The 14,807-nt window shown below is 50.3% G+C and overlaps 1 protein-coding gene across 7 annotated transcripts in view; it reads right to left on the reverse strand.

Moving 5' to 3' along the window:
• Positions 1 to 14,807, reverse strand: part of NACC2 (NACC family member 2) — a 94,865-nt gene that overhangs the window by 47,985 nt on the left and 32,073 nt on the right. For 4 of the 7 annotated variants that reach the window (XR_008483593.1, XM_054284446.1, XM_054284447.1 and 1 more), the window contains 2 exons: positions 10,188 to 11,108; positions 2,392 to 2,559 (listed from right to left, as the gene is read on the reverse strand). Coding sequence is in view for 6 of the 7 variants with exons in the window: in XM_054284446.1 (XP_054140421.1) it covers positions 2,392 to 2,559; positions 10,188 to 11,046 (1,027 nt within the window). In the remaining variant the exon portion in view is untranslated. Of the gene's footprint in view, positions 1 to 2,391; positions 2,560 to 10,187; positions 11,109 to 11,195; positions 11,262 to 11,912; positions 12,038 to 12,478; positions 12,580 to 14,807 lie in introns of those variants that run through there. The other 3 variants (XM_054284449.1, XM_054284451.1, XM_054284452.1) reach the window with 3 other exon arrangements.

Raw genomic sequence — 14,807 nt, forward strand, 5'->3', positions numbered from 1 at the left:
AAGGATTCCTATTTTCTCACCAATGCACAGCGTGCAAGGCTTACACTGTGATTTGATGTGTACAGATCAGATTATTTATGTTTTCTGAAGCAAGAAAACTCCAATCCATTTGGCCTTTTCTTTTTTTTTTTTTTTTTTTTTTTTTTTTCCCCAGTGCAAGGCTGCAGAACACAGAGCTGGAAATGAAAGAAAAAAACCCATCTAGCACAGAAAGAGGTACTTGGTTACAGATCGAACTGCTTCCAAAACCCCAGCCCATCACCTCTTGGTACCTCTGGTGAGCAGGGAATTTTCCTTCTAATGCACGGCAACTGCTGCCTTTGAAGCTGCTGCCTTTAAGGATGTTTTCTGGAAGAAAAAGGAACCCTGTGCAAAGCAGCTGGACATGTCCAGAGGTCTGGCAGTACTTTAGAGCAGGTTTTATATCAAACCTTTTTACTCTGCTCACAGACCAACCTGCTCCTGCAGCAGCACTGCTTCCAGGGAGAGGTTATCCCATTTTTCAAGCATTCTCTTACATGAGAGGGTTTGGTATTTGCTTTTAATTAAGATTAAATAATGGGTCATAGCTGGATCCAGAACACACTCTGTTCTGGAGATATAAAACATCTGCTGGAGCAGCAACATCTCCTCCTGGATTTCCAGGGAAGAGGATTGTCCCTGACCCTGTGGATGGAGCTGGAGCTCAGGGCAGCCCCTGGGGTGACCCTCTGCACCTCCCCTGCCACCAGAGGCACCCCTGATCCTGCCCAGGACCCAGCATCCCTCTGCATCTCTGGCCATGCCACCCTCACCAGAAACCCTCTTTGTATTCTCTTCCATCTAATGAGGTTTTTCAGTCTTGTTTTGTTTTTTTTTTTTTGAGCAACAGCCTCAGCCCCTCCCTCAGATGTGCTGTGGTGACTGCAAGCCTTGTTAAACACCCTTTTCAGAGAGGGCTGCTCGAGTTTGCTGAATCAACTGTAGCATGAAAAACCAGAAACAAAAGGAAAACACTCCCACTTGGAGAGTTGAGGAAAACTTTCACAGCAGGATCAGGCCCCCCCTCCAGGTCTGAGACAGGAATTAGAGGAGTTTATTTTGTATTTTAAGAGATAAGGCATCAGAGCAAACACCAGCCATCACTGAGGGGAACTTCACTTTAATAAATGAAAAATAACCAGGCAGCCACTATCGGTTAGTGATATTAATCTGCTTTTTTCCAGATTGAAAAATGTAAATCAAGCAGAGTTGCCTCAAACCAATTTGCAGCTCTCACTGTGAAAATAACCTGCACCACTTGATGGTTTTAAGAAGTCTCACATTAAATGGAAATGGGTACAAAATGAATATTCCAGATCCAAAATAAATACTTGTGGTTGTACGCTGTGCTTTGCCTTCCATCAAAGTCCTGTCCTCCATCAGCTGCAAACCTTTGTGGGCATCCCCTGAAATCCAGCTCCTTGTCCACAATGGAAATGAAATCATGCTACTCACCAAGAGAGAAATGACTGCAAGGGAAGAAGAACTGATTTGGATGGACTGTGCTGCCACATGTCCCTTTTGGGGCTTTGCAGGGATTAATTAAACCTCCCCACCTGGGGCACGTCTGGGATGTCCTGCCCAGTCATCCCCACACAGCCACATCCAAGGGAAAAACCCACAGCCAGCCCACTGCAAAGTAAAGCTGGGAGGAACTTCTAAAAGCAGAATATTATTATTATGATTATTATCACTGGAATTCGACCTGGTCACTCCAGTTAAACACTTTCTGTGCAGTGCTGGGTGTGCCTGGGATGCCACAGCCACCTGGTTTCACTCCTCCAGCTCTACATTCTCTAAACAGAACTTCTTCCACCTCACACTGGCCAGAAATCTTTCCTAGAGAAGGAGTAAATTCTCCCAATATTGTAAATTCCCCCCAAAATGAAAACAAAGACAGAAGAAAGGATCAAACCCAATTCCTTCTCTTCCTTCTCCAGTGTTTGACCACTCAGTAAATTTATAAAGAAATTTTAAAGGATTTCAAAGCTTGTTCATTGACACAGATTTTATCTCCCTTGCTTTGTACATCTTATAATGTGGCAATTTTTGAGTGGGGGTTGTTGGGCTTTTAGATCTGTGATTCTAAATGAAAACACACTCACTGCAGCCACACCGAGCAGGAAGAACACAAGCTGCAGAATTCAATTAAAATGCTAAATTAATTCAATTGAATAAATCCTGTTAATGACACATTTTTCTGTCAGCAAATTAGAGGAAACTTGGAACTTTCCAAAAAACGCTTGGTGACGAATAATCCAGAAAGACACAGCAAGGGCACACGAGATGGAGAGCACAGCTCCAGAAGGGGAACAGCAGCAACCCAGAGGTATTCCAAGGAAATTCCAAGGTACTCCAAGGAAAACCTACCTGCTACAAGCTCGAGTTTCTCTCCAGGGTCTCCCTCGGAGTAGAGCTTGGGGTGGCAGCGGTAGCCGATCTGGCTGATGAGGCTGGCAGGGAGCGCCACCAGGTCCCGCCGGATCAGCACACACGAGCGGTTCTCCAGGGGGATCTGCTCTGTCTTCTCCTGGGCCACTGCAAAATGGAAGGGGAAAATCGTTAAAATAACCTGTCATGATGCTACAGGAGGTCAGGCTTTGATTTCTTCATGCAGCAATTGGAAATATTCCCCCCACGGGGCAGGTGCCACCTGGAAACGGGGGAAAATCCCCTGGTCTCCCCCTCCACGGCAGCCTCAGCTTCTGCAAAAGGGATCCTCAGAATCTAATTATGCTTTAACATCTCCTGAGTTAGTAATTTGTGAAAATGGACAGCTCTGCTCAGCTGACATCACTCTGCACACGGAGCTGCTGCCCCACACATGCCAGGAGGGTGGCAGGAATTTCACCAGGGGTTCTAAACAGTGAATTGATGAACACCTGCAGCAGTTCCATCATTACTTCCCTTGATGGTTTTTCATGCTGAAGTAAAAATCCAGACCCTGCAGACACCTCTGCTCTGAGAAAGGTCAGGAGAACCTCTCTGGGCACCCACCAGCCACCTCCAGCCCTCCTTCTGTTCCTCTGCCTCTGCAGGCCAGCTTTTCCTCTCAGTAACAAAAGAAACCCCCATCAACAAGGCAAAAAATGTCATTAAGATGTACCTTGAAAACCAAAATACCAGATTTTCCCAACCTGCTCTGATGCACCATCTCCAGAGCCCACCAGTGCCCAGGAGCAACCACTAACATGGAAAAGCTGAAATTCTGGGTTGTCCTCCCAGCACCTCCAAACCTGGGCACTGTGGGCACACAGAGGATTGGTTTTTAAAGCACATTTACAGTCCAAGACCACCAGATTGCTTGAAATGACAATTTTTGATAGCAACGAGGGCAGACCATGCACATCAACCTCAGAACACGGTAGGAACAGCTCCAGGGCTGAACTGCAGCCCAGCTCTGCCACGATCCACCTTTTCCCCCCAAAACAGTTTGATAACGTGACAAGTGCCACGTACAAACCCAAACCCAGCTCTGTGCCCGAAAGCTGTGCACACTGACAGAGCAGAAACCCCAGCAAGGAGCATTTCTGAACTCAAAACCTGCTCCAGAGGTGTCTTTCCCTGCGATTATCCCCGAGTTCTGGGTTCACTTTTCCTCCCTGCAGATAAAATAACAAGTTTTGCAGCGCTGTTGCTCAGTAACCCAGGGTGATGGCTCGGGGACAAAGGGAGCAGTGTTCTGTTCTAAGTAGGACATGGCCACGGTGCCCTGCTGGGCTGGGGCATCCCATGGAGGCTCTGGGGCATCCCCACCCTCAGGACATGGCTTGGATGGCTCCCTCTGGCCCTGAGGAATGGCAGGAGGATGGTCCCTGCTCAGGGATATACAACCCAACAGCAGCAGAACGACTCACAGGGTGGTTTTAAACTCTTTGTGCCATCACAGCCCCACCACCAGTGGGAAATCTGTGCATTGGCACTCCCAGCTGCAATATCCCCAGCATTCCCAGACCCTGCTGGAGATGGGGCTCAGCTCCCACTGAGGGAGAATCTCAAAGACCAGCTCTATTTTGAGGCTTTTAGAGTGATAAGCAAACCATATCCCATTAAATACTGATATTTTCAGCTTAAATAAACCAAAAACAAAGGGACAGTGGGTATGGAGGAGCCAGTCCTGCTCTGCTGTCCTTCCCTGGCAAGGCAGGGCCACCAGGGCAGGAAGGGACACCTCAGTCATCTCCCAGAGGTAAAATTTTACTCAGAGGTAAAATTAAATACACAACCCCTAGGAGCTGAATATGTGACCTACACAATCCCACCTCAGCAGAGGGCTCTGCCCAGGTTATTAAAAATTATTAAAAATATTAAAACTTACTAAAAATTATTAAAAATTGAATTTTTAATACTTCATTTTTACTTTAACCAATGGCTCAGGCCGAAAGCACCCACAATATCCAACAGCACCATACTTCAAAAACCAAACTAAAATTCAGCTAAAAAGACCAAGCACAACTCAACCCACTGCTGGATTTTGGTTACACCTGTCCTGCTGGCTCACTGTCCATAAATCTCTTATAAAACACAGCCATGAATCATTTTGGGGGGCTTTGCTTCCATTCAAGCATTAGCAGAAAATCAAGGATACCAAACAAAAAGAGGTTTGGGGCTTTCAGTGGCACCTCAGTTGAGCAGATAGCAATCAGTTATGTAAAGGAGCAGGACACAAGAGACACTCTGGTGCCATGTTTCCACAGAAAGCCACTCTGTTTGGCCTTTCTGCTCCAGAGAACAGGAGAGTATTTGCTTCTAATTAATTTGTATCTTCAGAGGGCAGCAGCTCCTTCCCTTTGAATGAAAGGGCAAACAATGGGAAGTATTGTTAAATACAGTTTTGTTCCTGAACAAGAAAGGAGCTCCCAGCCAGCAGAGAGGGGCAGGAAATCATTACAGAGGAAGCCACCAGAGCTGCCAGCCAAACACTGGAATATTTGATTTATTTGGATGTATGCTTTTATCCCAAACTTAGCTGGAGGTTGCAGCTGCAACAGGTGGTGCAGAATGGGAAAAATCCATTTTCCTGGATTTTTCTAGCTGAAGAAACAGCCTCAGTCTAACTCTGGTCCATGCTCCGTGGCTCCAGGCTGTGCATGATGCTGGGGCATGTGTCCTCCTTATCCCTAAAACACATTCCAGAGATCCCTCACAGCCCTTTAGTGCTGAGCCCACCACGGTTGGGTGACATTGGGATTTCTGCATGTCCCACCTGAGCTTTACTGGGCATGGGCTGCTCAGGTGAGTGCCTGGGGATTGCTGGATACACACCTGGCCCCAGCACTCACTCATCTCCTTACTTCTGACAATCCTAACAGCAGAGCTGCAAAATGAGTCATGAAGCCCCAATTCCCACCAGCTTGGGTTCTCCAAACTGCACAGAAACATCAAGGTGCTCCTGTGAGTAAGAAACAACTGCTGCTGGTTTAGGAATGGGATTGGGAGATACAGAAAGATCAGAGTGATGGAGCCTCACCCAAAAACTGATCTTTACAGAGTCCCAACATGTAACCACACATCTCAAACCCTGAATAAAAGGCTGGAGAACCCATCTCCACCTGCTCCATGATGGATGATCCTTTCTGTACACAGCAAAAAGTCTCTTTTCAAACAGCAATGTTTTAACATTTCTCCCCCATCAGCCTATTTTCCACTGGCAGTGGGACCACCTCAGAAATATCTTCCCTCCACAGCGTCAGCATCCCCAGCATCTGCTGCAGATGTAAACCTGGAGCAGAGGACACACGCAAGCACCCTGGGACAGATCCATCACAGAGTCCCAACGGGGAGAGTTTACATTTCCCAAATAGTACATTTATACCAACGTACTGAAATGTAGCCTTTGATTTGTGACCTATTTATACAGGGAGGTAATCTGGAATTAGTATAGGAAAAATATTACTGGTTTATAAATACCCCTATCTTGCCTTCGCCTCAGATCTCAGCCAGGAGTGAAACATCTGCCAGCCTAAAATTAAACATCTGTGGTTCAGAGGGAGGAAAATGGGGCTGGAAGTTTAATGCCAAAAAAGGCCAGAGGCTGAGTGCCCCCAGCCTGGGGCTCAGCTCTGACAGTGCCAGGGTCAGGATGGGGCAGTGCCACCACAGAGCCCTCAGCCTGGAAAACACCTCCAAAACCATCAAGTGCAACCTGTGCCCAGTCTTGCCACATGAAGACACACAGCCAGGCTCTCAGCACTTTGCAGGTGTTTGAATCCCTCTGCAAAAGCCAAAGTGCTCTGGTGGATACTGACACAGCCCTCGACCGCTTCATTCCCTAAAAATCCACGAGCTGTTTGCTGCTGAGCATCCTCCTGTGCACAGGCTGGTCCCTCGGGAGCAGGGGGAGCTGGCAGGAGCAGGGGCTGTCCCTGCAGCGGCAGCCAGCTGCTCCATCCCGCTGCAATTCCTGCCGTGATTTGTGATTTACGCGGCCGCAGCGCGGGATGCTGCACGGGCTGCACCATTTGGGATTCTGGGCTGTTCCCTGCCCTCTTTCCTTACTGTCAGGAATCAGAGGCCAGGAGAGAAAACTATTCTCTCAGCTAATTACCACAACTATTCTATAATGGCTATTTTAGATGAATTTTTAATGAAGTGTGCTCTTGTCAGTTCAGGATTTCATAACTTTCAAGTCCAGCCTTTACATTCCAGCCGTTTGCTGCATCAAGATTTTCCCTTTTCCCTGCAAACCGGTGCAGCAGGAGCAGGGGAGGAGGACGGACCCTTGCACAACTTCGCTGGTGCCTGTCAAAATTAAATTAACTGCATCTGCTCAGCAGAGAGCTGACTGACAAGAACGTGGCTCAGTGCAGAAAAGCGCCGAGCATCTGCAAGTCCTGCTGAAACCCACTTCAGCTCGGGCCCACGACGCTGTAATTAACAGGGATAAAAATACTTTGCTTTTGTTTAATATTTTCTGGAGTTGCGCGCTCCTCAGATCAGATGCTGGAAACCTCATTAAGTCTCGCTCGTGTCCTCGAGGCCCACATGTTCTCCACACCCAGACCTAGTTCTGGAGCAAGGAGCCATTTTACCGCAGTGCTCCCAGCCCGGCACGGCAAATGTGGCCACCAAACCTGGGGGGAAACTGAGGCAGCTTTTCCAACCCCCTCTGCCAGCTGCCACCCTGCCTGCCAACACCTCCTGTGTTTAATCCTGGCCTCATCCTGCTGCTCCTTCTGCAGGTCCAACACTTGTCCTGGTCCCTCACAGCAGTGACACTGCTGCAGGTGGCACCAGCCCCTTCTCCCAAGAGGAAACAACCTCAAACTGTGCCAGAAAAGGTTCAGATTGGACAAAAGGAGGAATTTCTTCATGGAAAAGGTTCAGGCATGGGAAGGGGCTGCCCAGGGAGGTTTTGGAGTGCCCACCCCTGGACGTGCCCAAGGATGTGGCACTCAGTGCTCTTGGTGGTGTTTGGTCCAAGTTTGATCTTGGAGACCTTTTCCAACCTTAATGATTTGGAGATGTGGATCTGATCCAGCTTTGGAGATTCAGAATGGCTCTGACTAAAAAAAGGGGTGAAGAAAATAAATTAAAAACCCCCAGCTCTGGGGCAAGAAGAGGATTGGTGACCCCTCCAAGGGTGGTGGGTGATGCTGAAGGCAAGTGAAGAGCTCAGCCACTAGGGTCCCACCACACCCTCAGCAGCTTCAGATGGGGAACAAAAATGCATAGAAAAAGAAGGAAAAAAATTCCAGCAACCCTCTCTGAAATTCAGAGCTTCGTCTGCTCCGCTCCTCTTTGGCTTTGTTTTTGTTTTCACAAACAGGGCTCTTGGAAACCTTGGCAATGCCTGGTTTAAAGGGCTCCCCCCTCCCCCAGGGCTTTGTGAGGCTGTGGGATCTCCATGCCAGGAGCAGGATTAGCTGCCTTCTCTCTTCCATCTCACAGTTTCATTATTCTGCACCTTTTGAGAGGGTACAGTTTATCCTGAGTAATTAAAACACAGTTAGCTCTACAAGTCCCGACCATAATGGAAAAGCTTAGGTTTTACTTTTTGTAATCTCTTTTTTGCATGCCCTCTTTTCCAGGAAGCCTGATACCTATAGCTGCCTTATTTCAAACAGGAAACTCCCCCGAAAGGTGCGGGTGGGGAAGAGGAATTCCAGCAGAAATGTGGGATATTTAGAGCCTTACAACCTGCCTCCTCCCTGCATGGCCTCAGCATCACCACCTGCTTCTCCCTACAGAAAGCAAGCAGGAAAACTTGGCTGTGGGATGCCCAGCCCTGGCACAAGGGCTGCAGCATCTCCAGTGACACCTGAGAAAGCTGCTCAGATTTTCACTTTTCCAGCTGGGATGATTCCTGCCCAACATGGATCAGGGGCAGCCTCGGAGCTGCTGCTGCACCATCCCCAGGCTGGTGCTGTCCTTGCCTTCTGAGCTGGTTTTGTTCTGTTCCTGCAGGAACTGGCCCCGTGACAGGGATGGAAAACACACTCCAAGGGCATGATCCCACTGCTCTGAGGAACAACTGAAGGCAAACCCACATTGCTCAGCACAGGTCCTACAGGGAAAAGCAAAACAAACCCAAAACAAGTGGGCAACAGCACAATTCCTGTTCAGTCTGGCTCCAACAGCAGCCATGGAGGAGACCCTGACCTTGTCCCACCCCTGATCCCACTCCTCTCCTGCCCCATCCCAACCACTGAAGCAGGACAGGGAGAGGCTAATTTCCTACAACTGCTTGTCCACTTCTCCTAACAAATATTTTTAATATTAAAATAGTAAATTCACTGTTTTCCCCCTTTAGTGAAAAAACACCTTGGAAAATTCTGCTTATCTGCTCATTGTCTGGCAGGGAACATGGCAAGAGGATGCTGAGCTCCTGGGATGGGATGGGAAGGGATGGGATGGGATGGGACAGTGTGTGGGGGTGAGCCCACTCTCAGTACTAAGGAAGCCTACCTGTTCTATGTAACAAAAATTGTCCTGTTTGCCAAATCTTGTTCCTTGGTGAAGACTAAAATCAAATGGCTTTGAGGAAAAGCTCACCAATGAACCAGAGTTAAAATATTTGCAGCATCAATGCAGCAATTCCAGAGCAGGGGAAGCAGCTCCAGGGGAGGGGATGCTGCGTGCAGCCAGAGCCCAGTGGGAAGATGTCCCTCCCTGGGGAGCTCCTGAGGATCAAAGCTGCTGCCACAAACACCTGCAGCTCCCACGAGGAGGCCTCTGTGAGGCTGAGCTTCCATGGGGGACACTGCCAGCTCCATCTGTGTGGGTGCTGGGAGCTGCTTCCACAGGGGATGCTCACAGGACAGCACCCAGGGGCATCTCCTCCTGGAACTGAGCCCCTGGACCTGCAGCCCCCTGTCCTGGCTCCTCAGGAGGGTCTGAGCCCTGCCAGGTGCCAGGAAAACAGGCTGTGTGCCCAAGGAAGTGGGAGGGAAAGGAGCTCTCGTGTCCCTGTGCCCACTCTGGGGCTGAGCAGCAGCTCCCAGCCAAGCAGCACCAAAGTGAAGCTGCCCGCTCTGTCTGAGGCCCGTCGAGGGATTCACACTCAGCCTTTAATCCCAAATTCTGGAAGGACAGCAGGGTTTTACTTAGTTCTAGGCACTAATGGGGAAATAAAAGAACATGAAGCCCCAAAAATGCTTTTTCATTTCTAACAGTGATGTGTGGGACAAGGAGAGAGGGGCACTACAGGCAGCGAGGAGAAAAGTCCATCTTTCCTTCCTGTTGCAGATATTCCTAGTTAACTTCAACAAAAATTATTTCGTTTATATTCTCCCTTCCTCCAAATATCCCGTGCTCATCACTTTTTTGGAAACTCTTATTCTAAAAAGCCAGGACGGAAGACAGCTCCCAGAGTGACCACCTGGCCCTGGGCCAAGAGGATGACCCACAGCAGGTTTGCTCAGCCATCACCTCAGGATGGATGCCACCACCACAGGGCTCATGCAGCCACCAGGCTCCTCAGTGGCAGCCTCAGCCAAAAAGCAAAAGCTGAGCTGATCCTGGTGGATGATGCAGCCTCTCATCTAAGGAATGAGAGGCACCGAGACATCAGCACCAAGCCCACCACATGGGCAAAAACCAACAAATCAAACCCCCAAAGACCAAAACCCGGCGACCAACCCAAATCTACCCACTGGTAGCTGGACGAGGCCCACACAACCACATCTAGGGAGCAGAAAACCCAAGCAGAGAGAGCCATCCATTACCAGAGTAACCTCCCGAGGACTTGATGTACATCTGCCCGTACTGCTCCTCCACCATGGTGTCGTAGGCCTCGTCGTCCTCCTCGTCCTCCTCGTTGTGGTAGGAGGTGGGGCTGTCGGTGGTGGGGATGCTGCTGGCGCCGGGGCTGGTGCGTTCCCCCTGCGAGTACTGCACCTGCTGCACGTTGGGCAGCAGCGTGGCCAGGTTGGGCACCCCGTAGTAGGAGACTCGGGACAGCTTCAGGGGCCCCGCGGTGGCACCGGCGCCGCCAGGCCCGTCCCGGGCACCGGGCTCCAGGGGCCGCTTGCCGGGCAGGCCGGGCAGGGCCTGCAGCTCCAGGTTCTCGTGTTTGACGCGCGTGAGGAGCGGGATGGGCATGGAGGGGGACATGACGTAGGGCGCCGAGGCCGACTGCAGCTGGTTGCAGGGGCTCTGCGGCTCCGAGCTGGGGTCTTCGATCATGGTGGTCTGAGAGTCACAGTGCGGGGAGCTGACCTTGAACATCAAGTCCGTGCCTTTCTCCACGATGTGCTGGATCTGCAGGAAGCCCGCCGTGTACATCACCACCAGCTGCTCGCTCGCCGCCATGGTCAGCTTGCCGGTGTAGCAGAAGGAGAGGATCTGCTGGAAGCAGGCCGGGGGGACGGTGCCCGGCAGCTCGAAGGCGTTTTTGCTGTTCCCACTGAACAAGTCTCGGAAGTAGAGGCTGCTGGCGGCCAGCACCGCCCGGTGAGCCTTGAAGGCTTGGCCCTTCACCACGATGGAGACATCGCAGTAGAGCCCCAGCAGGCGCTGCTCGTTCAGGCAGCCCAGAACGGTGTTCCCGAAGTTGGGAATCTCTATGTGCAACATCTGCGACATGGCTCAGGGTCGGCCGGAGCTCCTCAGACATTCAATGCAGGAATATCCAAAGTAGGGCACATCTGAAAAACGGAGAAGGCAGGGGAGAGAGGAACAAGGTTTTTAGACAGTTCACCAAAGGCAGGCAGGAGCACAGGAACCCACCTCACCCGACATCAAAGGCTCCAAGGCGAGCTCCCAGAGCCAAGGCAGAAAAGCGATCGCTTGCAAAAATCACTTATCGATGGTTTCGAGCAGCCTTGGGAATGCCACTGGTGGATGGCAAAGGATATTTCAAAAAAAAAAAAGCAAGTATTTCCTTCAAGTTGTGGTCTGTTTAAATAAGCACCACTGATTTATTCCCTCGGGGGTTTTTACTTCATGCAGGAAAATCTGAACGATAATGGGAGAGAACAGTAAAGCAAACGAAAGGCAGTCAGACAGATCTCGGTAGCATTATATAAGAAACACAACAACCAGCAGCTATGTTGAAACTACAGAAAAGATATTTATAAAACAATGTGCCATTCTGCCCGAAATAAATACAGGATTCTGCCGGAGCGAGAGCTCCCAGGAAAAAGCACTTTGAAAAGCAATCTTCCCATTTGCACCAGAAAGAGGGAGCGTTTCAACAGTTAAACCCCTTCTCAACAGATTTATCCTCCAACAAAACGAGGCTTATCTCCAAATTAAGCCAGATATTTGAGCCCCAATAAAACAAACCAACGTGCCTGCCGCAGCGAGCCGCCTACCAAGTTGTCTTCTTATTTTCCTCCCCCAGACGCCGAGCGGGGCAGGGGCAGCCCCAGCCCGGCCCCCGGTGCCGCCGGTACCGGCAGCGCGGACCCTCCGAGCCCGGCCCGGCCGCTCTCCAGGGCCAGCTGTACCTTTTGGCCATGGGCAGGATTGCTGCTCCCGGCTCCCTGGAGCAGAGCCTGGCGCTGGGAGGGCGCTGGGAGTGCGCAGAGCCCGAGCAGGTAACGCTGGTGCAGCCGAAACTCCGGCGGAGCAAATCACTGCGGATGCACCGAGCCCAGACCCCCCCGCGCTGCCTCCCCAAACAGTCCCGGAGATTCAAAATCCTGCAACACCGCTCAAAAAAACTACCTTTAACTAATACTGAAAGCGCAGAAGAACGATTTTTTTTTTTTAAATTAAAAAAAAAAAAAAATTAGAAGTTTATCTGAGAAAGATTAAAAAAAAAAAATCTCTGGAAAGAAAATAATAACCCACAAAGAGCTGCTCTGTTCCCATTGCCGAGGGGAAAAAAAAAAAAAAAAGTCCTATCTGCAAGGCCACGGGGTAACAGGAAGAAAAGGGAACACACTCGGAGCCAATTTAATTGTATCTGCATGGTTAAAAAAAAAGAAAAAAAAAAAGGAAAAAAAAAAAATTCTTCCAAGCGAGGAAGTTCGCGGTGCCTTCGCCTGGCCCGGAGCGAACACGAACGTACCTTGAGCAGCGGCCGCTGCCGAGGGGCTCCGGAGCCCCCGGTGCCCGGGGGAGGGGGAAAATAAAATATAGTATCAAGCGCTAGGTTTGTATCTGCTGGAGCTCGAGCTTTTACCAAGTCAAATCTCCCCGGCAGCGCACAGCATCTAAATGAATAGGCCGGATGCAGATTAACATTCAGGCTGCTCTCTGCAATGAATAGAGCCCTTTGATTAGGGACCTGAAGTAAATGCCAGTTTCAAACCGAAGCTTTAAAAACAGAGAAATATCAGTGCCAGAGGAATGCTCTCAGTGTTGGTACAAGACAGACTTTTGATGAGTCACTGCAATGCAAACAAAGATGGCAGAAATACTGTACTGTATGCTGATGAAATGCTTAGTGGTGCCACGGCAACTGAGACAGGTTTTAAATTTATAGTGCAGTTTTGCATATGAATTACGCTGTAAACTGCCTCCCCTGCCATCTAGTACATCCAGAGTGTCAAAGCATTTAAACTATTCCAAACAGTCTGCAGAGCTGGCACTGCTGCTGGTTAACTCCTGCGGCCAGGGGAAGGCAGGGAGCAGGGCTGGGGAGCATCCCCTGCACCCCCCCCAGCATCTTCCTGTACCCCCTGCATCCCCACAGCATCCTCCTGCATCCTGAGCATCTCCCTGCATCCCTCCAGCACCCTCCTGCATCCTGAGCATCCCCCCAGCATCCTCCTGCATCACCCCTGCATCCCCACAGCATCCTCCTGCACTACCCCCAGCATCCTCCTGCAACCCCTCATCAACCCCTGCACCCCCTCAGCATCCTCCCACCTGGCCCAGCATCCCACCCGAAGAGCACCTGCCCAAAAGCACAGTTTTGGGAATGCTCAAATCTGCCCAAAATCAAGGTGCTCCTTGGGCAGACACAGTCCTGTTTCCTGTCCCCCCTCCAAATCCCCCCCCCCCAATACAAGAAAGCCTTTCAAATGCAGGAAAAATGTTTACCCCTTGGGGAAAGCTTCTTTCAGTCTGTGGCTGAATCCACTAAAAGCAAATCCATTTGCTTAAGTAATGAAATCCCAGTCACATTGTCTCCTGGATTCAGATTTTAAATTACCTTCGCATTTATTGAGCATGTTTGGTGCTTTTTTCTGGGAAAGAGGGTGGGGCCTCCCTTTGCTTATTTCTCCCTTGCCCAGAGCGTTTTTCCCTGTGCCACTGGCCTCGGGTTTGGTTCGGTTGCTGTGCTCTGATGCTCGCACACAGTTAAAATCCCAGGGACGAGAGGTGAGGCCATGCCCAGAGCAGGATGACTGCAGGGAGCACGGGGCTGGTGATGCTCCAGGCTGACCTTCCCTCCTGATCCTGCTCACAGCTCCCCTTCCACACCCTCAGGGATGTTTGCTGCATGAGGTTCAAGCCCAGGGCAGGGAAGTGCTGCTCTCCCAAATTTGCCCCAAATCCCACAGGACCTGCAGCCCACAGAGCCTGGAGAGCCCCATGCTCCCATTCCCCGCCTTGGGAATGCTCACCACACTCATCCAAACCCCTCAGGAGGCCACTGGGGTCCCTGCCTGGTGCCCTGGTGCTGCTGAGAGGGGACCAAGGTGACATCCCACGAGGAGATCAGAGGTGACACCACAACGACCAAGCTGAGAGCCCAAAACCTCTCCCAAGCATGACAGCACCCACCTGTGCTGGAGAAAGGATGGAATCTGCCCTGCCAAACAAAGATCCACTCTGGATCTGTGCAAATTACTGAGGAAAACCCGAGTTACAGGAAAAACACCACTGCTCAGGCACCTAAGGAAGCCTCATAATTCCATGAACATGGGTAGAACAGGGGTGGAGAAGGATTTCCTCCTCTTCCCTTCCAGGAAGGGCTCCCTCAGAGCAGGAGAAGACACCAGGGAGGCCTTGGATGGACCCAGCAGGGCAGGATGTGTGGGACCAGCCAAGGACAGCTCGGTAGCACACAACAAGCCAAACTTAAAATAAATATCAGTTATTAATATTACTTAGAATTCACTCTATAAACAAACAGGCTCGTCAGGAGCAACCCCTGTCTGTCCCTAAAAGCACCAAACTGGGCTGGTTTAGGGAATGTTTTAAGCCAGAGAGAAGCAACAAAGTGCCCCAGCATCCCAAATCTTTGGCAAAACTCAGATAAAACCTCTCAGGAGATGCTGCACACATTTGGTCCCTCCCAAAATGCAGTTCCCAGGGAAATGGGGGGGAATTAACAGCTTGGTTTAGAAAGAGCATCAAGGACCACAGCAAAGCCACACAAGGAAGCTGCAGAAGCCCAAACCACCCCAATAAACCATCAGCCAGGACTGCTGGAATATTCCCTTCTT

This window comes from Melozone crissalis, unplaced genomic scaffold (assembly GCF_028551555.1).
Source record: "Melozone crissalis strain CALT ecotype California unplaced genomic scaffold, PUWL_Pcris_2 ptg000041l_1, whole genome shotgun sequence".
Lineage (NCBI taxonomy): Eukaryota > Metazoa > Chordata > Aves > Passeriformes > Passerellidae > Melozone > Melozone crissalis.